Genomic DNA, 23,270 nt, shown 5'->3' on the forward strand with positions numbered 1-23,270 from the left:
ACATGTTATTTGAACTGTATGACCTCTGTGGAAGGTCGATATTACCTTTTGTCCCTTCATAGCCTATCATTCTTATTGGCACGTGTTTTCTCGGTTTCTTGTTGATGGATGATTGGGAGAGCCTTTTATTCTTTCATTTAGTATAGATTCATTTTGCAAGCCCCTCCGCAATGTCCAGTCTTGTTCCTATTGCTGTGATTGGTTACCATAGGCTGAGTCTGGCTCTTTACATATTGTTGGTTATAGAGATAGGAGATATATCTTTCAAAATTTTACTTCTCTTCACTGATTTTGCGTTGGTGGTCAAGGGTGGGTGGCTAGCTCTGTGTTGTCTCCCTTTTTGGATATAAAGCTAACTACATGAGACTTAGCTATTAAGTAAGTATCGTGATGTCCAAAAATATTGCTGCCTCCGTTCTAAGCGGCCCAGCCTTACATGAAACGTGGCGGTGTCCGGTCTCGGGCTAGTAATTAATATCTGCCTGGAGCCAGAGGGAGGAGCGAGAGTGTGGATTCACCCGGCGCGATTTTGCTTCGTCCTTGGAAATCCTTGCTCCGTACCGCATTATGTGTGATAGGAGAACAGTTTCGGGGACTTGATTTTACTAATTAACTCTCCTTCCATAGGCAACAAGCGAATTGACATAAATATATTATATTCATCTCAGTTCATGAATAGGCAACAACAAATGTGGTGTCGAATCGACATAACTGTTTAGGGAAGGTATCATATACACAACAACAGTCATGAACTCCGTAGATATTTAGAAAGGAAGAACTCGAAAACACAAAGAGCCTTTCCACACGTGTAAAAGAAGAGAGCGGAGAAATGCACAAAACCGATGGTAGGGAAAACACGCTAATTCATTAGTTACTCAATGTCACCTTTTCATTCAACCACTTTTCCCCTCCCGCCTTAACCATTTCCTGAAATATCCACTCTCCGACGTCCGCCCGCTGGATCGAATGTCCCAGGGCCGGCTTCTTCTCCGTCCCGACCTTCAACGTTTTCCACCCTTTCCCACTGGTGATGGAATGGTCACCAACCAGCAATGTCGGACGTACGACCATGGCGCCTCTCAGAAGCTGTTTAGAGGGTGAATCAAAAATCGCATGCTCCATCTTCTTCTTGTCCTTGTGTGGGACTTCGAGGAAGTGCCAAAGAGGGTAAAGGAGGTATGGTACATCTCTTGGCCCGGATGAGATGCCAGTAGTGGAGATAGCCACGAGGATGGGCTTTTCCTTCTCGGTTGCCGTGGACGGCTGCAGTACTTCTATGGCGGATAGGATGGCATTCGTGCTATTTTCGCAAATGTTTGGATTTTCAAGGGTGATGGGTTGAAGCGAGGCTGTCATTTTGGGAGGCCCGCCTAATCCGGAAATTATGAGGGAGACCATTTTGCCGTTGTTTTTCTCTGGGGAGAGAGTGCGCTTGATAACTTCAACGTCTGTTGCATCCCCTTGAATGATTGTTAAATTATTGTCGATTGTTGCCTGGTCAAGTCCTTGGGATAAGAGTTGGGTTTGAAGTTTCGAGGGAGTCCGAGCGAGGGCGCTTGCTTTGTATCCGTTTTTGAGAGTGTAAGTCAGACAGGCATTTGCGCAACCGCCTGTTGAGCCGAAGAAGGCGATGTTTATCGACTTATCAGTGAAAGAGGACATCGTTGTTGAAATGTGAGACACAGGGTGGCGCAATATATGAATGTAAAAAGTACGAGTCTCTTGCGCAATTCTTTTGCGCCCTTTGGAAAACCCAGTCAACAGTAAAGAAAAATGAGTCTGATAAGAGGAAGCTTTTGAAATTTCAGGAAATGGTCAGGAATGGTTGCCTGGAGTTCAGGAACTGGAATGCGACAACTTATATAGCTATTCGGTGCCCTGTCGAAAAACCAACTGGGTCAGTGACGTAGCTCCACCCTGAATAATCAACCCTGAATTCCGCAGATGAATCTGACGGAGTTAGCCCGCTTGAAGCGGACATTTGTTTCCACGAAGCCCATGGAGCAAAGTTGGAGCCTGGAGCAGCAAAGCGTCGGAGAGAAGACCGCCCGGCCACGTGATGACGTCAGCCCTAGAGATCTCAAGTTCGTCCGACGTTTGGTTCAAACCTACGGGCGGATAGTTCTGAAGAGCCGACAACCAACTGGCAGTTCCATTAAGAAGTCAGCGATTCCCAATTTTTGTTCTTTCTTTCTCCCCCATTTTGTTTTTCAGTGTAAAATGGATTGCTGCACAGCCACCCTTCGTGTGTCCAACATGCCCATTTCAAATGTTGTGAACGTCTGAAACTCAATCGGAAAAAGATCTAGTATACCATGTAGTTGGTATTATCAACGATATCATAGGATCATACATGTCGATGCCCGACACATTGGCGTCCTTTGCGGAAAACCTCATGTCTAGCGCTATGTCGTGTGCCTGCGGATGCAGCTCCTCGTTCTCTTCGAGAGCCTGATTGGCCTTCAAACATTTCGAGGAAGTTACGTCCGAACAACCACAGCAGATCGAAAGGAGTGGGAGCCTTTCTCCTCATGGACATCGGCATGGCCTGTTGCGGTGTTGGAGCTACTTGTGGGAACAATGCATGTTTAGCCCGCTTGTTGAGTGGGTCACAGTTTGTTTCCTAGGTTGTTCCATGGTTGTTCGACTGACTTGCTTAACATTTTGTCCTAGCCCTCAGGACCGAGACAAAAATTATCTGTACTACGGGGCAGAGCTTACATGAAAGAAGCTGGAGATCGCCCAAATGATCAGATCGACACGATGGACCTATATCTGTTGAGATCTAGGCGAAGCCCTACGTTTTATATCTGGATTCTGATGTGGCTCGATGATGTGGACAGTTGTCGTATGGACTGGTCGCGATGCAGGGCCGTTTGTGTCACTTGGTGATATTCATCCCATGGATTCTGAACGGAGATCTTGCTCTTCATGCAAAAATTTTTTTTGTTTTGTTTTTTTTGTCCCTTGGATTGGCTTGCAATTTACCAACGAGGGCTGAAATATATTTTCAGTCACAAGACAGACGCCAGTAACGTTGTTTGGGCCCTGTAATATTGATGATCTATGCACAGGTTATCGCAGGAGATATAATATGAAGTTAAAATGACAATTCGTATATTGAAAATTGAAATAAAGGGCACACTGGGAATACTCTCAAATTTACAAACGCCACAAATTAGATTAATAAATATCCTAATACTAGTATTGTTAATGGTTAGAAGGACCTTTTACCTGACTCGATTTGATTTTCCCATACAGCATATCCCTCCCCCGCTCACCAATTTAGTCTAAGCAGGTAATAAATATAGCAAAGGAAATGAATGGAAAAAGAGGGTATCGTAGATATACCCTCCTAAGTATGTCTCATGACCTTATCTTCCATCCTCCCTGATCTAAATTCCGGAACCATCTTGTTGGTATATTGCGTCATCCAAGGTGTAATCTTTCCATTGGGCACATGTATGGTGCCATGATTGAGCGATGTTGAGTGCGGATGGGATCTCTGAGCTGCGTTCGAGAAATTGGACTGCGAGTCCTTCGTGTGCGTGCCATGCCTACCCCGGGATTCATTTTGTCAGACGACTCGAGTTCATTCATTGGAGGGGTTACACGCAGTATGTAACTTTTTGAGTAAAATTTACAGGTGTGCAAGCAAACAAGGGTTTCTTACGATGTGACAATGCGCTAACCATGCACCAGGGTTATCTGTCGGAAATGCGATGGCAACCCACCCATGATCAGGCAACATAACAGAATCCCGACGGGCTGGGTTCTTAAAGTTGAGTCCTTCGGGTCCCGGGAAGTTACCTCGTCCCGTGCCGAGGATGGAGAAGTCATGCCCGTGCAGGTGGATTGGATGTGGAACGTTAACTGTGCTCTCGAAGCTAGCTTCGATAATCCAGTACGTCCACTATTGGTAACAGTTATTAGGGCGTGTGTTGGGAAAGAGTGTGCTCGCAATAAAACAAAAATGGAATGAAGTGTGTTAAAGCAGGAGACATACCACATTTGGTTCAGGTAATGGGATTACGTTCAATCTTTGAGGAAAGCTTGTATTGCAATCAAGAACGTATTGAAGAGTAGGGTATTCCCAATCTGTTTCAATAGGGACTCCGTTTATTCTCCAGTGGACTATGTTTTGCCCCGGCAAACTAACTTCGGACTGAAAAGAGACGTTAAGGTCTTTTGCTTGTTGGCTGAAATGCTCAGATGGCACATCAATTGGAACGAATGGAATAAGACCCTCCTCGTCATCACAGCCTTGGGTATAATTGCTTGCGACAGACGTGGGATTCGCATTTGGGTCTGCACCTTCGTATCTGAAGATGCTTTTAATCTTTCCGTTCATCGCGTTTTCACCGCATCCCTTTTGAACTTCGGCTCTAAACCAATAGTTGTCGATCTCCTGGTCGGCGTGAATGATTACATCATAACGTTGCCCTGCTTCATTAGCATGTGGAATGGAAAAAATATTTAGTAACTGGGTCGTACATACCGATTGCAATAAACAACCAGTCAGCCTGGTAAGGCATGATGGGAACGAAGTCGCTTGAAACCACCGTGAAAAGGTGATTATCCAAATGGACTTTGAAATAATTGTCCACTGATGTATTGATCAACCGTAAGAGATATGACTTCCCCTTCTTAATAACGTTTTCATGGTATTTTCCTCCGCCATTTGCGTTCACCATGGTTCCATTTATGAGGCCATTGTCAGCAACAGGAGGAATGCCAAGAAGTGCGTTTTGCCATGCCGTGCGATAATACCAGTCTTGGATAGACATCTCTCCGAGATCGATATCATAGTTGGCTGAAGCTGGGCCGGAGATCACAATGGCTCCTAAAACTCCATCGCCATACCTGCGAAATTTTAAATCAACGAACCTAATAAGCTCCGAGGTGAAATTATGAGATAACAAACTCACTGCACAGTATGATGGCTATGATACCAAGATGTCCCATATTGAGTACATTTAAATTCGTACGTTTTTGATCCGCCGGGGGGAATAGGGCCTTCGCATCAATAGTTAGTTTCGCTGTGGAACATCGAAATAGGCTATGGGCTACATACATTCTGTGACCCCGTTCGTTCCATCTTGCTGGTTTGTGTACTTCTGACGAATTCCATGCCAATGTATACTTGTTCTGCACAACCAAGCTATCGTTAGTAAAATTAGGGCAAATACGTTTAAATAGGCCATATAACCCACCCATTATTCTGCATATTATTTTTCACATGGATTCGAACGGTATCGCCCCATTCTGCAAATGTTTGTTAGGAACGGAACACATCACTGCAGAGATCTCGACGTACCCGCTCTAATGGTTGGACCGGGAAATTGTCCATTTACCGCCAGGACCAGCCTTTCAAAGCCGTCAGGGGCTAAAGTAGTATTGGTTATTTCAAGATGATACTAACGGCACCTGGGTCAGCCATCTGGCTTCGTAATGTAGTGTATATCCATGGATCGAAGGAAGGTTGCCAAACCTCCACCACTTTTCCTGTATCTGGCCATTTCACGCCAAAGTTTGTGGCTACATCAAAACCCCCACCCCAGCAGGCTCGGTTCGTAGGGCCATGCTTGCAATTTTTATCCGACACGTATCCCAGGGGGCCTTTCTCGGGAATGGGATGATATGTGTTTGATTGAGCTGCACATATCGACGAACCTAAAAGTACCCAAAAGATGTATATGATTACTGACAAGGAAGAGGCTGCATTCTTTCGCAGAGTCATAGCTTGGTGTAATAATAACAGTAGGCAAGGGTAACAAAGATTTGTCGCAACAAGGAAATCCAAAATGAGATACTGTTGAACAGAAAAATGGCTTTTCAAGTATAATAGGACAAATATGTAAGGTTTACTGAATGGGAGACGCAAGAAGGATTATCATGGACTTTGAAAGGAAAATCAATTTTTAGCATAGAAGGTAGGTGCGTCGATAATGAAGTTTTATATGCTTTTCTAACGAGAATTTGGCTGACGGAAATAATTAGTTAGCCAAAGAGATTGACATCGCATGTATAGGAGAAAGGAGAGACGTGGGGATAGCACCTGTATCAAACGTATCAGCGGAGTGGTACAGGATGCACGCGATCGACGACGGCAGAGAAAACGAAATGATCAAATTGCACAAAAAAGCCTCGTTAGAATTGAAACCAATTGGATATCAGAAAGAGGGAATTCCGGCTGAAGCAAAATACACGAGCCACTGGAACCATTTAAAGCGAGAGGAAGTCATTGAGACATCATCAACAATCCATATCAGGACATGTGAGGTCTTTTCTTGATGGCTATACGAGGACGACAGCGAACCATGTTGGACTGCCGCTAAAAAGTCATGCAGATGTCAAGAATACCATGAACTAAATGTCGATTAAAGGATCATATTATTCGTGTGTTCCTTGAGGGTGTGTAAAGGACGCTATAGGCAACCGGAACTCGAAAATCCATGGCAAGGAACCGGAACGTGCATCCCGGGTTATTGGGTGGATTCCAGACCATGATTTAAAGTCAAATTAGCAGCAGGATGAATCCTGACGGCGAAATGAGCTGGTCAAGGAAATACGACATACTGCAGTTTCTTGAGTCTTGTCATTCGATATGTGACTCTAGGTAGCCGGCCCCGCTTGAAAGGACCATGGTGGTACATGTACAAGTTTCTTTCGCATGAAAAGTTAAACACAAATCGGGTTGCCATGAATCGGGAGCCCATTATCTGAATCAGTAATCCAACTCGCTTAAATGCAAACCCAAAAGCAATAATAGTATCGTAATTTATGTGACGGAAGTTTAGATCCCCCGCGGGCAGGTAGGGCGAGTTAGGACAATCGGAATAGATCAACGAACTCGAAGGAGCTCTCTTCCAAATAAGAAAGAAAACGCATGGACTGCAGGACATGTATGAAGCTGGTACCACCAATTGTAGAATGTAAGCCCGTGTTATGGATGCTCTTACTTCATAAACATCGAAATACCCACCCCTGCTGAAGTGGTAGGTCCTGTGGGAGAGCGGCTATCTCCAGCTGCAATTGTGCAGCTGGAAAAAGTAGAAGGGCAGAACAATAGAATAGCTTCATAGCTTCAAATATGGAGGAAGCATGATCTCGTCATAAGGCCGAACTCGCATTGCCTCCGAGAATCAAGGGGCCCTCTCGAGATGCTATTGGGTGACTTGCCAGTAATCACGGCATGATCTAAAGTCGACGGGAAGGGTCGCGACTTATAAATAGCGTGAATACGTACTCCACATTCGAAATATGAGATCATGGACGGTTCATAGACAATCAAATGGGCCGTGAAGATGCTTTGATTTGCCATGTCGAGCTTGAGCTTCCCGGATGAGCTGTTGGCAAGACCCATGATGGACCTACATTGGCCAACAAGGTATCAGATATGTAAAGAGTTCTTTGCAATGGCTACACCCTCAACGCCTTATTTCGTAATTTCCAAGACATAGTCTCTGATCGAGTAGATGGATGTTCAGGAGGGTTACCGAGCCGGGAATTTGGATATGTGTCTCAAATCGAGAACGCAGCACCGCCATTGACAACCCCCACAGCACAAGCAGGTCTTGCTCTGGGGCTGGAAAAGTCACCTCACTGGCTTTTTCTGTTGGTGACCGCCGTGCCAGGGAACTATCACTGATCCTGAGAATTGGCGGATTTGTGGTGGTGGTGGTGATGGTGGTGATGGTGGGTGGGCCAAAAATGTGGTGCACATTTGGGATTCACGGGACCACGTTTTAGCCCCAAGCCACACCCAGAACAACAACCACCCGAGCTGGAGCTTGGAGAACTTGCATCCATGAATCATGGTCGGATTCCCTCCACATCAAGAAGTGCCTGGCTGGACATCGATGCATTACCAGAGGCTATTCTGATTCTTATGCCTCTGGAACGACGCTGACATGATCTTTGTAGCATGCAAATCTGTTTAGAAGTCGACTTGGAATTTTTTTTTCGAATACATCTAAAGTTGCCTTCATCCTCTGGTGGTTTGTCCGATACAGGCACAGCAAAAACCAACGGAACCTTAACGCTAAGGCTTTGTTACCTTGCGGTGTTGCGCCGGGTTATCACTGCCCTAAGCGAAGCTCTCAGGGCTTCGCTGAATGTACCCTATATACTGACCTTTGGAGCCCGTTTTTCACGTCGAATCCCACGATGCCTAACTCATGTTTTGCCATCGTGTCGATGGAAGCGTTTGGAGTGTTGATCCTGTGGGACCTGTCGACACGGTTGGCTTGTCTTGGAAATGATGGCATATATCATCAAATCCAGAACCAACAGTTCGAAAACCATCCGTTCGCCACTCTTTGCATCGCCCCCGAGGAATTTCTCAACTTCGCATCTTCTACCTCGAAGGAAGTGCTTGAAGGGAAAGACGATGGCCAGAATCATTCTCGGCCATGTACCTCTAAGTACGGAGTATATGCTCTAAAACAGGGGAAACTCCAGAGAGCTCAATCTTTTCGGTCATTATTCTCGAGGTCGAATGATAGCTCATGCTTGGCTTTCTCAGGTGTGCCTATTCCTTGAGGTAATGCCCTTATATAGCCTGCAAACGTGTCTGCTTAGGACCAAGTTACCTGGTGGTATTTTTAGTAGAGGACCTAAACATGTCTGGACCTCAGTTTAATATTGCACTGGTCATCTTTTTCGTTCCCTACGTGCTTTGTGGTAAGTGATCTCCTACGTCAGGTATGATTTAGCGATATCGAGAACCACCCTAATCCCTGCTATAGATCCTAGCAACATTCTTCTTGGAAATTTAAGCGACCATCGCCATAAATTGGAATATCTAGCAGTTGCTGATATCTTATTCCAGTGGACCTTATTCAAGTGGACACCCATGCGCTCTCCACCGGCTGGCTCGAGCCGCATGGGATCCGCTATTTGGAGCTCCTAATCCCTGCCCAGTATGGCCGCCAAGTTTTCGAAGAGAGCCGACAGATTCGATTGGAGTTGGATGATGGTTGCGGCAATCATGATCAGGCTAGCTGTCTACGATGCAATCGGGCATTGGCCCGATTGCATGGTATAGCTTCTTCTCGCCCAACCTGTATGTGTGCTTTATTGATACCATTTATGACTGTTTGGCGAAAGAATAAACATCATCAAATATAATTAGATATCTCGAATCGTTTGTTTGGCCTCATATTACGATAGTCGCACTTTTGAGGATCCTGGCTAAACGGCTAAGACCGTACCAAACCTTAAGGATCGACGGTTTCCAGCCTGGTGTGGTGAAATCTAGTGACCGCTGGGAACTGACTCCCTACCAGATTTTGATATCTCAACACCGGCAGCTCAAACATCAACTGGCTCTTCAGTGTACAAGCCGATGACTTGTTAGCATAACCTCGCCTCTGGTAGCGATCACAACACCAACCCTGCCGACAACAATTGGTCCTAAAACTTCTGGCTTCGGCGTTGCTAATTGGATCTGGGGGGGTTCAAATTCCCGGGCAGTGGTAATTTCTAATTCCATTAACTAAACTGCATACTGGCGCAAAGCGAAAACTTGCGAAAAAAAACCAACAACACTGACTCTGAGTACACCCAATAGAACACATTGGTGACATATAACAGAAAACGAAGCATTAAAATCATGAACAAGGAGAGATAGGTCCGGCTCATTATATCTTCAACCTACCACCTATCCCTATTAGTCTTTAATTATTCAATTTGCCGTCTTGCGAAAACATTCTAAGTTGACCTAAGGTTGTTCGCCTGGATTCCATACTTATCCATTTCCACCAATGTCTCTTGTTCTTGAACTAGCCTGTAATGTGAGATGTTAGCCTAGGAAACAAATACCAGGCTGGTAAATTGGCAGCAAAGTAGGTAGCTACTTCAACGGACTTGAATTAACGATTCTCTTCATTCAATAACCCAGCCATATTTCTCCAGGTCCTAATGCATTCCAGGGGCATTTTGTTTTGTTTTATTTTCTTTTTGAGAATGGAGGGTAGGGCGGACATACATACCAAGCATGGGCTCCTAGTTTGAGGTGTCATTGAGTTCTTTTGCCTCATTAATGCGATTATTCGAGTAAGGACATACGTGACTACTTCGCATTAACGGCATTGCATTCCGTTGTCATTCTCTCTTGGCCTCATTTTCGGACAATTGAGATTTACTGAACCTGTTCATGGGGGCTAAGACTTAAGCACAAGGGCATCTGCTGATTGAGCGTCTCGAGATGCATTTGTTTGTTCTACTGCAGTGCCTGGCTCTCTGGTAGCGGCAGACGTGGATGGGTCTGATTGTTGGCTGTTGGTCACGGCAGGAACCCCTTTGACCTGGCCGCTCCCCTTGTTTCCCTTCTCGGTTGGCATTGGAAATTGAGCTGGAGCGGGGTCGGCTTGCTGAGGAATATCGTGCTTCTGATGATTCAAAGCTAGTCCAACTTTAGCACGTTCTGCGGCTGACATTTGGTATCGTGGCTCCATTTTCATTTTCGCTTGTCGAAAATGATGTCCCTGGCCCGAGCGTTCATTTGCAGACAAGTGGGCACCCTGGCCTCGAAATCCTTGATCCTGGCCTCCGTGTATCTGGAGTTCGTGATCCTCACTTCCCGGCCACGACGTATATCGCGCGCGCTTCTTCGGAGAAGAACGAAAACAGGAGCAACACGCCCGGCCGAGAGTATTAGCTACGAAAAGCAGTTCCATGGCGAGTCGTATAAAATACGGTAGTGCTTTAGATCTACTGCGATAAAGTGAGCGTTTGATATATAATCCAGATGGCCATTGTGACTTACTGCTTGTGTATTTATTGAGGCTCTCACTTTGCAATCCGCAGGACGACAAATTTAACCAAAGAGATACGGCATAGTCCAGCGCAAAACATATCGTATTGGAATGGCAGGGTAAGATGGATTATGGGCGAAGAACCGTTCAAAATCCAAGAAACTATGTCATTAAAGCGAGACAGGAAAAATTTGGAAAGACCAAAGGAATGGCAGTGAACATGCTGCTTTGGCTAACAAGAAAAGGGGCAATGAGGGGCCTTAGATCCCGCAATCAAGAAAAAATAACTCAAACACTAAACGAGTGACTGACAGAAGCGAATATTCAGCGTATATAAATAAAAGTATCGCGGCAGAGTAAAGAAAATAAGGAGAAAGGAGACGAGTGGGGAGAGATGTTATATATACATACATGCCATCGGGGGAGCTATTGGCCGAGCAGGAGCGATGTCGACAATACTTTCTTTCCCGTGGCAGGCACTCCTTGCCGCTTCCCCGCTCGTTATGGTGTCTTTTTAAACCTACAGTCAGTGCCTGACGTCCTTCCATGGGACAATGTTCTGTGATTGTCGGTTATTCTGGCTTGACATCTTGGATTAGGGGTTGCGATATCACGTGGGTGTTCGACATCTAGATTCATTTCTACAAATTTGCAGAGGTTACATCATGATAGAACCAATGCCATAAATTGTGTTTTGAATTCCTTTACAGCTGGCTGATATACCTCTTTGCTAACACCGATATTCCCGTTCGGCATCAGGTACCGGTTCGGTAAATTAGTTCTGCAGCTATTCAAAAAACAGTTACACGCCAGCAACTTACATTCGGGGATTAGAGAATTCCACAGCGCTATACCGATGATAATGATGATTATAAATGTTCCTGTTTCGCCGAGGGAAATTCACAAATGCAAAAATTCCTTTTTGCAGACATGAAAATCCAAACGCATCGCCAAGCGAGGCCAGTCAACCGGGACCTCCCAGGGATGCATACATAGCTTTACGAGACGAAGCTCAAACGTCAATGTAACAATTGCTTTCTCTGCTACACAATCTCACCTTCACGTTAATTATTGATCAAGACAATTTATTTATTTATTTTTATTTTTATTTTTATTTTTCTTTTGGAAGAACAAGCCCAAATGAAATGCACTGATCAAGCCAAATACTGGAAGTAAAAATCAAGTCCCAATGGGTTGCTGGCTGCAGCATGGTTAGAGCACCCGATCGGTTGGTAGAAGATCGCGCTACACACAAGGACAGACTGCACACCTTGCAGAATACAGCAAGGGTGGCCTGTCTCGTGTTAGCATATCCGCTCTACACACAGTAGCACATGCGCGAGTTCTTTTTGGTGTTGAGTTGTTATCAAACTCTGGCTCCTCTGCAGCTTGGCGCCGGCATAAGCGCCGGACCCCACAACCATAAAGCCAACTAAAATAGCACTTTGGCTGAGCAGCAAAAGAGAAAAACTTCAATCACGAGAGAAAGTCAAAATGTGAGGTGTCTTCTCTTGTATGGACGGACATCTTTATTCTTCTGCTGGTTGCTCTTGGTGGAAGGCGTGTCGTTTTTGATGGTATGTACGCGATTGACACGGGATTATCTCTCTGCTGGCTCCACAAATGAGTTCATGAGCGCTTGAGCTAGTGCCGACTTCTGCCCTCCGATATGCCCGGGATGAGGCTGGGTAGCTGGCCAAATCTGCAACGTCAATGGTTTGATCTCTTGGCTTACAGGAGACCAAAGCGTTCCAGGATTATTGGTCTAGGATTCCCCGCCCAAATGACCGATCTTGTCGATTGGATCGATGCGACAGTGCCTCTGGTGATTGGCCATGAAATTAAGATCAGTTCTTCACCGAGCATGTAAACCGAGCTTCATTGGGCACAGTCTCTAGCCTTCCAAAAAATGTGCCGCCGCGCAGAATACCTGAGTTTATACGGAGATCCAGTGTAGTGCGACGTCAACTGCAGCACGCGATGCCTTGTCCGCTTTCTTCGTGTTCTCATTGCTCAGTTGGGGAACGAGATTGTTGAGAGTCATGCTAGTGCCTATTCTATCATGCGTTCCATGCACCATGATATTTGATTTAAAACCGTCTGGTTCAGGTTTTCCCCAAGGCAAAACAAGATGAAGCCGTTGTGTTTCGTCCTGGCCCCAAGAGTCTCCATGATTTTGGATCTTCTTTCCCCTTTGTTTTTTTCTCCTTCCTAGTTCCCTCCAAACATTAATTATCCGTTTGCTTAGGTTTGCATACATTTGGATTCGTCTTTCCTTTTCCTATTCTGTCGGTGGTGATAATTACCAAATAACTGTTCTAAGGCAGAAGCATCAATCTGCTATACATATGGTTTTGCGCTGCAGCTAGTCGCTGTTGTTGATATCTCTTCACCCTGCTGGCCAGCGGCTGCAATCATTGCTGGACTGTGTCCGTCTGTGACGATTTCGATATTTCGGTTGCTTTCACCACATTTACTACTCCAATCTGTCTTTCCTCAACATATGACCTGTCCTGTTCTACTGCATATGTAATAGGCCTTTCATGATGCGAATAGCATCAGTACCGTTCTATGCATTCGTGCTGCTCGCATCCATCCAGCCAATCCTCGCGAAACGGATGTTGGAGCGGCCAATTTTCCATCAGTCTACGAATCTTCGTGAAACCACCCTTCGCGATGCATTCAGCTTGCTTCGAATTGGATATGACGTAGAGAAGCGAGCAGCGTCACCTCAGCAGGATGCTCCATCACAGTCAGCGACGGAACAGAATCCGCCAGCCGGGACCTCAGGGTTGGCTCCTCCACCTGTATTTGACGAACAAAAATTCAACGCAGCTGCAGACAAGGCTTGCCTCAAGGCCCTCGACAATTTGGAGATGGTTGTGAACCCATCTGGCATGGCGGCGTGTTTCAATATACCTTATTTCGACAATAAAACTGGCGCATTCGAGGCTGATATCAGAGTGTACAAGCTGGCGGAGGCGGTGGGAGAGTTTGCAGGAATCCCACTCTCCGAGTACGCACTGAAAATGAATATTCCGCAGGCTACCATTTCAAATCCCCGTCGACTTGTTGATAAGACTCGAAATGACCAGGGCCAGATTAAGTTGTTAGAGGAATTCCGGAATTTCGGGCAAATATCCACGCAGCTACAAGTTGACAAACTGACAAAGTATGTTTGCTTCCAATGTCACTCCGTCCCTGTTCGATAAACCCCTCATTTTCATGAGTAATTCCTCCTCCACATTCTAGGGAAAGAGAAAATCTCCCTAACTTGATGTTTCCAGAGACGACATCCGCGTCCTTCTAATCCCCAACATAACCGTTGGCGCCTCAAACCCGCAAAACCAGAAATCCGTCATGACCACATTATCCTCAGACACCCTATCCTATGTTGCAGGATTCTTTACAAACAAAGACAACTCCCCTGTCAACATAACCATGCCCGATGCCAACTCTAGACTCCCGGGCATCGTAGCTGCAGCCACTGCATTCGTCTTACCAGGCACCACTCTAGGTATCTTCCCAACGGGCCTGATACTAACCAGTGCGTGGGCCGGGGTCTTCTTAGTTGCTGTGGGCTATGGAACCATTATCCGAATGAAGTTCCGCGATCATTACCGGCGACGATTACGGATGGCGGCCGCGAGGGCGGAGGGAAATGTAAGGATTTAAGGATATGAAATGTTTACAAGGTGGGGGTGGGTGTAGGCTGTTTGGCTATGTGATTATGTATTATACAGTTTATTTCCTTATTGCCTGTTGACCTGGTATGTATGATAGGATCCTACGGCTTACTGTGAGATCTCCCTTGCATTTTTCATCCTTTTTCATCCTAGTTTTCATTATGTTCTCGGTTTATGTATGTCCCTGGTGCGTGGAAGTGAAAGGCAAAACAGGATTATACTGTACTGTACATAAAGAAGTTCATATTATAAATGGTCATATATCACTCAATATCATATCCGTAGGTGGGAAGGCATAGTAACCCTATTTCAACAGTCCCTACATGTCAAAGGAGGACATGAAACTCCAAAGATTTCAGAAAGAGAACGACTGGAAAAAAACGCAATTGATTCCGTCTCCCGAATATTAACGTTTCAAGTTCAATTTCCTGTCAAGAAAATTTCTTGAGGATCCAGGAAGGTATTGAAAATAGTCATGCATGATGGAATTAATATCACAGAAGCAACAAGATCGAGAGTCGCAATGCAAGTCAAGCATATAATTCGGAAATTGATATGTTGTAAACAAATGTAATAAAAAATATTCAACATTAATTGACCCCAAGGCGATAGGATGACGTAAATGGTAGAAGCTAATGAAACGGTATGTGACTCGAAGGCTGCACTCGCCGAGCTTTCAGCTCTTGAGAATCAGAAGCCTTAAGAGGATGGCTGGCTTTGTAAGTGCATAATTTCTTTTACCCGGGAGTTGTTTTTCTGTCCGGAAGACAGTTCGGCAAGAGAGGATCTTGTACCCGAAAAGAGCCATTAGGGTTTTGGGGAAGATGCCAGATGGATTTCTCACACCTTGCAGAATGGCGTTGTTGAGGTTATTTTCCCCGCTAGTTACCGCTTTTTTAAGCCCTCTGCCTTTTCATAATGAGTAGTGTTCATTTCCCGTTGTTGTCGGAGGGCCCAGTTTATATTAGTAGCAACGGAGGCCATATCATAATTCCTCGCGACCAGAGGGACTATTGGAAAAGTCTTTCCTCCCTGGATAAATTAAAATTTCCTCTCTTTCCTGAGGGAGGCGAGGAGAAAGAGAAGGATGAATAACGCCTGAATTTTTTTTGCCTGGGTAAATTAATATTTCCTCTCTTTCCTGAGGGAGGCGAGGAGCAAGAAAAGGATGGGTAGCGCCTGAATTCCTTTTGCCTGGGTAAATTAATATTTCCTCTCTTTCCTGAGGGAGGCGAGGAGCAAGAAAAGGATGGGTAGCGCCTGAATTCCTTTTGCCTGGGTAAATCAATATTTCCTCCCTTTCTTGATGATAGGAACTGTGATGTTGCTCAGAATCAACAGCAGAGGATTTATTTTGTTGCGGGGTGGTTGAGTTTTTTCCCTTCGGTTCCTGACATTGGGCTCGGCGCGAATGGTCAGAAAAAGAACTAGAAGATTCGTTTTCTCGTGGGAAAAGTGATGTCTTGTTTCTCTTTGGGATATGACTGCTTGCCTTCTTAGTTTCTTCTCCTCTGTCTTGCGGACCATGCAATGGCTCCGTATTTGTATTTTCTCTCCTCTCATATGGGATTCTCGAGCAATTCGCTTCTTCGGAGCCACACGTTATCATTTCTGTATATGGTCAGCTCGTGTTCGCTTATGGTCGTAGTAATTCGGAATTGTGTTTCCCAGAGGGCGAAATAAAATAAAGAAAAAATAGGGAAAACAAACTCACCCCTTGGTACGATTTCTAAACCATGATTGGGCGGTAGAGGTTCTACCGTCGGGAAATAGTAAATCGGAAGAACGCCATCAGCGTGCGCTAGACGGGAGGTGGATGTGTATGATGGCGGCGGACTTCTAGAGGCACTATCAGTTCTAGTTCTCCTCAGCAGTAAGCTGCTGGAGGTCTCTTCGGGTTCCGAGTAGTAGTGCCAGCCTTGTCTCGAGCCTGCTCTAGAGCTGTTTTGGGGACTTCTGGATCTGCGTTGCATTTTTTCGAGGGAGCGAAGTTCTTCCTGTGCATATATGTAAGTGTATGGTTATACTTGCTGGGCTGTGGGCAAAGGTAGAGAAATTGAGCGAGAAAAAAGAAAGGGACCGACAGATGTGAAAATGTTGTGGAGTATTTATGTGGTAAGGAATGAAATGAGGCGGTGATGTTTGGGGTTGAGTTGTAAGCATAGAAGCATAATTTCTCCTTTCCCTTTTATATTCATTGATAACTCAGGTAAACTTTGGGAGACGTGTGGACATTGACTGCAGAATTGCGCAGCATGTTTAAAAGTTAATCGAATTAACCGATTGATCGGCTGTAGCCCTTTGTTTGGTAAATATTTGCATGTCTTGAACTTAAGTGACATTTGAGCGGATAGGAAGATGGCGTGATGGAGGACAGGATACATCCACCCGCCAATCCACTCTTGTAGAAGGGAAAAGAGAGGGGCGATTGAACTTAAGGAGAAGACATATTTGTGCATAAAAGTCATCCATGGGTCAAAAATGCCTGAAAAAAAGGGGGTTTTGGGGAGAGGGGGGGATCTCATATAGATTGTTTGAACGGCTCTATTGAGTTTAGAATTTGTATTATATATTAAAAAAGATATAGGTAATTCGATATAAGGAACGAGCCATCAAGCGCGTGTTTGAAAGGAGGGGAGAATGCTTTTCTTTCATATGCATACCTCGAAATCCTCACGTCTATATTTTCCAAGACCGTTTAAAACGCATCAAACCAACAAAGACAGAATGGTGGTATGTGAACATAAAAGACCTATTTTATCCATGGGGCGAAGCAGAAATTTCATTGTCCTCAAATTCAATGTTCCCATAGTCATGCGATTTTGGGTATAACAATAAACTCCAGCTAACTCGACTTGAAACCCCACAGGAACACCGATCGGTGTTAGAGGAGAAAAACGAAAGGAAGGGATGTCGGCAACCTATATCTCAACTCCTGAAGCTATACATGCGAACTTCGGAATCTTCACTGCCCGTTGCGAAACGGCTATCGCTTAGGCCAATGCAAGTAATCGGGCCTGAATGACCCGTAAAGGTCCGCTCGCACCGCCCAGTGCGAGGATCCCAGACCTTGGCCGTTTGGTCCTGAGCGCCAGACACAAGGCGTAAAGTATCTGCCCCCAGCGCCCATACTCCTTCTACATGCCCGAAGAACGTCCGCAGACATCGGCCGGTTGTGACCTCCCAAAGACGAAGGGTCCAGTCGAGAGAGGCAGTGAGCATGTATCGTGGTGGTAACGGGCGGCCATTTTTGAATATATCAGTGAACGGTGGTGACATTGCATGTGAGGGTTGTGGGTTGCCCGTGGGCTGTTGTTCGTGCTGTGGCTCCGAAGAAAGACTGCGACGACGATGATGATGATGACGATGACGATCAGATTCATTTTCTGAACTAACACCACCCGAAGTTGTGCTTTGACCGTCGTCTGCACATTCGGCATCGTGTTCTTCAAATTCGAATTCACGCGGTAGTGGGAGGACCTGTTGAACTTGTCCTACGTGACCTTGGTAAGTGTGGATGATATTGCCTGTATCGAGATCCCAGAGACGGGCGGTTAGATCGTCCGAGGCGGTAAATACAGTACGAGAGGCCGTGTCTACTTTAACTGAATTGACCCAGTCACTGTGGCCACGGAGGACACGGGTTGATTTATCTTCAAAGTTCCATATCTTTACTGTGTTGTCCATTGAGCCCGAGACAAGGATGGTCGAATCGAAGTGGAGACAAATCACCCCACCTTGGTGACCTGTATAGGTCGATATGCACTCCCCGGTGCGCCAATTCCAAACTTTAATGGTTTTGTCAAGGCTACCACTGATCAACTTGGTGTCATCAAATTGAAGACATCTAATTCCAGATTGATGACCACGAAGAGTGCGCAACTCTTGGCCTGTTTCTGTATCCCAGATTTTGATGGTGGTATCGTATGATCCTGTAGCCAGAATATTATCTTCAAACTGTAAACACATAACTCCATTCGTGTGGCCTCTGAATATTTTCGTTGTGGCACGACCATGCTTCCAATTGATGCCAACCATAAACCGATCTTTATACACATCTTTCCAAGGCCGGAATCGAGTTTTGAAGTAGTCTTCATCTCTTGAATGCCAATGGCTCGGAGATTGCGATCTTTTTGGCGAGTCTGACGGGACCGAGAGTTGCTTCTGATGAGTTTTTACGTCATCAGCCTTTTCCGTGATGTCACTTGACAATTCCTTTTCCACACCGCGACAAGCGACTCGCATTTGCATCTGGAGTTTTGAATCTCGGAGCCTCTTGCGATCCAAAAGTGGCAAGCCCCATCCACACTTTTGACATTTGCGATCAATATGTTGCTCGCACATTCTATGCCAAACGACATCATCGTCAGCAAGGTATTTCCAACGGCGTGACACCTGCGCCGCTTTGCACAATGATGCTGTGTCTAAGTAGGAAAGGATCTTGAAAGATATTTCCGTTGGGAGAGCCGAAAGAAAGTCAATTCTGATTAAGTCGCGAACGCTAGCAGCCAAAAAGGAGAGCTGAGGGAAACAACATTGGGCTAGGAGTCCTTGCAGCATTAGGTTTCGGTGTTTGGACGGAGCAGTCGAAAACAGAGACCAAAAGTGAGCGATGCTTTGTTGGTCAACTTGTGAGAGAGTGTGAAGTTCCTATATTCGTTTGAATTAGTCGAATTGATAGGATAAAGCCAGAGATATTATTCCCTCCCCCCTTTATTTTTCACTCCTTCTCTTCCCATCCCACATCGTTTCCCTTGAAGCAGGATTGGTGTAAGTGACCTACCTGCTGCATCTTGTCCATTGTCAACTCATCCGCTTGACGTCGACATTTCAGGTCAGGCCTGTGACGGTAGCAGTACTTAGAGTTCGGATTCAAGTCAATCCTTCGGGGCTCGAATCGATTCATTGATGTGTAGTGGTAACGGATATTCCTGGTAAGAAAGGGGGCAGTATTCTCATCCGCTTGAGTTGAAGATGCGGCTATAGGTGAGCTACGGTCTCCAGGAGCCTGGACAGGATCTTCGGAATCCTGCGATTGCGAGGCACGCGGAAGAGAAGTTGCTGCGGCGGTTGTATCTGAGGTATCAAATCCGCCAAGTTTTCTTCGCTTGCGCGGAGACCCATCTGCATCCTTTCTCAGCTCCCGTGAAGGGCTGTCAATGTTGATAGTCATGGTGTGCGGCTTGACAAGGTAATTCGAGGCCGTGGTTGAGAGGCTTAAGGATTGCAATGTTGGTGAAAAATTGAGTCTAACTGATGATAGGGTGAGTATGCCTAAGCCCGCCACCTAGGAAATTCTGAAGATGAGATAGCTAGGAGTAACAAGCACGATGGTATGACGAGGGATTCCCGCCGGAAAAAGGAATCGGTACAGCGCGGATGCTAACCATAGGTCTTTATATTTTCATCACCAGCGGCCCGTCTGGTCGTTGGGAGTTTGTACTCCTTGCGCCCATGTAGGGTTGCCCCAGTCCTCAAAAGCTGGCGCCATAGCGACGAATCGTAGCGACATCAGACATTAGGCCGGATGGGGCATAAGTATACCACGTGATCATATGGGGCTGATGTCCATTTCCGTATCCGCATTTAAATCTCCATCTTGACAACAAGGATCAGCAAGTGGATGATATCGGGCATGGTACTGTGATACTCCGCAATTGACCCCGCTGTAATAGTTGGTTCTGGAAGAACCCCCATTTTCCAACATTCGGGCTATACCAGCACAGCGCTCAGCAGAAGATCCGGGCAATCCACGGCGCCATTCCTGGTTCAGATATGATACACTCATACATGGACGGCCCGACAGAGTAGAAAAGCCCCTTAGATGTCCGTTCGGTAAGCTGATTACCTTATTTCGGCCCTTAATCACACCATTGTTGGTCCCTAACGCTTGGGCTGAATGTGTTTGTTATGCCCAACATAGCTGAGCAACCAAGGGTCTACTCATTAAATCACCACTGTTTACAAAACCCTGTTTAAACGTCTTAGTTGAAAATTATGCCTGCATGTGTCCAAATCATTTGCTAATACCTGATTAGGATGATGGAATTAGATTTCATTCGATCCAGCTCCAACCGGAGAATCAAAACCATGTCGAGGTGACACAAGGCCACAACCCAACTTGTCGCGAATCGGAATCTGAGGAACTCGCAGGTGTAACAGAAGAACATCAAAGTGTGAATGGATAGAAAGAAATTCTTTGTCACAAAAAAGGAAAAGTGAAAATAAAGGGGAAAAAAGGAAAAACGGCGAAAAGCGAAAGAAAACAAAGTCCTTTTTCCCCCATTTCTCCAGAATGCCGCCATCGCCATATCAACAGCCCCAGCTGAGTCCGGACCAAGTGGATGACATGGAAGCTAGTGATTCATCCCAGCAACTTGATCTGGAAACCTTGGTCTCACACCTTGTTGCCGCAAAACGCTCTCTGTCGTCCATCCACCATGTGTGGCGAGCTAATGAAATCGTTACTACTGCTCGTGCTGCTTTAGAAGAGAGTGTCATCATCTCATCACGTACCAGCTTTCTCAGGAGGGGCTTAGACGAGCAGCTCAAATTGTTGTATGGGGTGAGAACGGAAGTTGAGCGGGTGGCGCAGCGGGGTCGATCCGAGTTCGCTGCTGCCCTCAAGGAAATGGATACCGTCGGTGAGCGGCTGACGCAAACGTTGGACATGCTACGCGACACGCCTGTAGAATCCGCATTTAGACCTGCGGGAGAGGAATCGAAATCCTTATATGATTTTGTCGATGATCGCGGCGTGGAAGATCTCCAGTTGTTGTTAAAGGCCTCGATTGACAATACTAACGCCGCACAAGCTGAACTAGACCAATCTAACCGCGCATTCGACAATGATATCCATTCGATCCACCAAGCTTTGAGCAAATATCGTGATGCAGTTAAGAAGCGCTTAAGCTTGTCATCATCATTGTCTTCCTCATCACCCTCTGCATCGCGAGTCAGCATTCCATCTCCTTCCCATGTTCCGGAGCTTTTACGTTCCCTTGAGGCGCACGCCCGGGGGATGGCTGACCTCCTGGAATCCTTGGTTAGGCATTTTGACCTGTGTGTAACGGCAGTAAAGCATACTGAAGGCGGCGGTGCCGCTGCTCGCTCCATCACCGGCGACCTACCAACTGGCGTTGGCGTAGGGGTCACTTTTGGGAATGAAATCCAAGATGACAATGGAAGTCGCACCCTCAATGCACCTCTCGAACCAATGACAAATGCAGAATACCAAGAAATGATAAGCGTGTTAACAAAAGACGCATCTGAGGCGGAAGACGTCGTCTTAGAAATCCAAGATCGTATCGCGGAGATGGAAACAACTCTTGAACGGGTGTTGGAGCAGCGTGATTTGTTTCGTTCTGTGTACGCATCGACGACGGATATCTTCCATCGTCTATCAACATTAGCTTCATCACAGCTAACAGATTACATCGCCCAAGCGCACGCTTTTACTCGTGTCTGGAACGAGGAGCAGGAGCATATCCAGGCGGGCATGGCTGAGCTCGTCGATCTTCGTAATCTCTACGCTGGCTTCCTCAACGCTTATGACAGACTTATCATGGAAGTTACACGCCGTAAAGCTGTCCGCTTGGCTGTTGACAAGGTCCTCGGGGAAACGAGGCGGGAACTCGATAGGCTATTCGAGGAGGATGTCCGGGCCCGTGAGATGTTTAGGACAGAATATGGAGACTACTTGCCATCAGATATCTGGCCTGGCCTTGGTCGATGTCCTGCTCGGGTGGAGTTTAAAAGAGTATCTGGCGGGAAACTAGATGTTGGCGGGGAAGCTGTTCACATACCTACAGAGAAACAGGATGCTGAAAGGAAGGACGAGGCTGAGGATAGCAATGGTAATGCGGTTGAGGGTGCTGCCGCCGACATACCTTTAACCGCCGGACATGATAATACTACTCCTGTGATTGCTACTGGAAATGATTATGGCACCGGTGGAGTCGACGATAGTATACCGCAGTTGCCGAAACATGTTGTCCAACAAGCTCTTGCACGGTTAAAACTACAAGTCAAGACTGTCCCTGGACTGTCCCCGTCATGACTTGATGGCATTTAGCAAAGGAGGAGATATTATACAATTTTACTCTGCATTTGAACTTGGATTGAGTATATATCATATAGATATCGCACTAAATTATTACGCGGTCTAACTGGATACGTGCTTACAGTCTTTGGAAATTGTCAGGACTAGTCACATGGCTCCCTTCCAAACTGTGCAGCATCTTTTCGCACCAACTTCCCTCACCAATTTCTTCAGCAATTCAAAGTATCAAAAAGAGAGCGCCAATCAACCAGCAAGGTTTTAGAAAACTGCGAATATTTCATCCGCCGTCGTTTATTCAGTGGGCAAAGTTAATGTCAGCTTCACACTCCCACCTCAAAGGCTAGATTGCCTTGTTACTTCCTACCCCCTCTGCTCTCGCCACGCAAGCCGCTTTTACACCCAATTTCTTCTCCCTGTGCTCGAATAACTACACGTCATTGAATACTCTAAGGCCGCCGAGTGCGTGGAAATTACAACTGAACGAAAACCCAAATGATGAAAGCAACAAAAAACAAGACGGCCATTGTTTTATTTTTCTAGATAAAAACAAATTTTGGCTCCGACCCTTCTCGAAGAAAAAAAAAAAGCAAAGAAGAAAAGAAAAATGGATCGCAATCTTGAGCATTGAAAAATCTATTCATCCCTCGCATTTCTCCTAGTGTTGTGTGGTTGTCTTTCAGTCCACTGACGTTACATGTATGTATGAGCATGCATCAGTTAGTTGGCAGAGGCTAGTATACCTATGTTTTCGTCGCCGCGGAA

General features: G+C 45.9%; 7 protein-coding genes across 7 annotated transcripts; 3 read left to right on the top strand and 4 right to left on the bottom strand.

Annotated features, from left to right (window-relative positions):
* Positions 1-641: 641 nt before the first annotated feature.
* HCBG_01052 (uncharacterized protein) lies at positions 642-1,662 on the bottom strand (the record flags this gene model as incomplete). Its single annotated transcript, XM_045428102.1, has 1 exon — positions 642-1,662. The coding sequence occupies one exon, from the start codon at positions 1,660-1,662 to the stop codon at positions 868-870; it is 795 nt and encodes a 264-aa protein (XP_045292077.1).
* A 1,349-nt stretch (positions 1,663-3,011) lies between these two features.
* HCBG_01053 (laccase) lies at positions 3,012-6,402 on the bottom strand (the record flags this gene model as incomplete). The annotated part of the gene is made up of 10 exons (XM_045428103.1): positions 3,012-3,557; positions 3,674-3,913; positions 4,007-4,446; positions 4,499-4,863; positions 4,929-5,016; positions 5,075-5,148; positions 5,214-5,265; positions 5,318-5,417; positions 5,492-5,968; positions 6,059-6,402. 9 exons carry the CDS (start codon positions 5,738-5,740, stop codon positions 3,396-3,398), a joined length of 1,770 nt encoding a protein of 589 aa, XP_045292078.1.
* Positions 6,403-7,322: 920 nt separating this feature from the next.
* Positions 7,323-9,361, top strand: HCBG_01054 (uncharacterized protein; the record flags this gene model as incomplete). The annotated part of the gene is made up of 5 exons (XM_045428104.1): positions 7,323-7,390; positions 7,566-7,698; positions 7,927-8,527; positions 8,834-9,067; positions 9,291-9,361. The coding sequence occupies 5 exons, from the start codon at positions 7,323-7,325 to the stop codon at positions 9,359-9,361; spliced, it is 1,107 nt and encodes a 368-aa protein (XP_045292079.1).
* An 805-nt stretch (positions 9,362-10,166) lies between these two features.
* Positions 10,167-10,682, bottom strand: HCBG_01055 (uncharacterized protein; the record flags this gene model as incomplete). The annotated part of the gene is made up of 1 exon (XM_045428105.1): positions 10,167-10,682. One exon carries the CDS (start codon positions 10,680-10,682, stop codon positions 10,167-10,169), a length of 516 nt encoding a protein of 171 aa, XP_045292080.1.
* Positions 10,683-13,306: 2,624 nt separating this feature from the next.
* HCBG_01056 (uncharacterized protein) lies at positions 13,307-14,435 on the top strand (the record flags this gene model as incomplete). Its single annotated transcript, XM_045428106.1, has 2 exons — positions 13,307-13,932; positions 14,048-14,435. 2 exons carry the CDS (start codon positions 13,307-13,309, stop codon positions 14,433-14,435), a joined length of 1,014 nt encoding a protein of 337 aa, XP_045292081.1.
* A 2,543-nt stretch (positions 14,436-16,978) lies between these two features.
* HCBG_01057 (sulfur metabolite repression control protein) lies at positions 16,979-19,619 on the bottom strand (the record flags this gene model as incomplete). The annotated part of the gene is made up of 2 exons (XM_045428107.1): positions 16,979-19,096; positions 19,230-19,619. 2 exons carry the CDS (start codon positions 19,617-19,619, stop codon positions 17,375-17,377), a joined length of 2,112 nt encoding a protein of 703 aa, XP_045292082.1.
* A 1,122-nt stretch (positions 19,620-20,741) lies between these two features.
* Positions 20,742-22,558, top strand: HCBG_01058 (uncharacterized protein; the record flags this gene model as incomplete). The annotated part of the gene is made up of 1 exon (XM_045428108.1): positions 20,742-22,558. The coding sequence occupies one exon, from the start codon at positions 20,742-20,744 to the stop codon at positions 22,503-22,505; it is 1,764 nt and encodes a 587-aa protein (XP_045292083.1).
* Between the last annotated feature and the right edge of the window lie 712 nt (positions 22,559-23,270).

The sequence above is a fragment of the Histoplasma capsulatum genome (genome assembly GCF_000150115.1).
Source record: "Histoplasma capsulatum G186AR genomic scaffold supercont2.1, whole genome shotgun sequence".
In the NCBI taxonomy this organism is placed as follows: Eukaryota; Fungi; Ascomycota; class Eurotiomycetes; order Onygenales; family Ajellomycetaceae; genus Histoplasma; species Histoplasma capsulatum.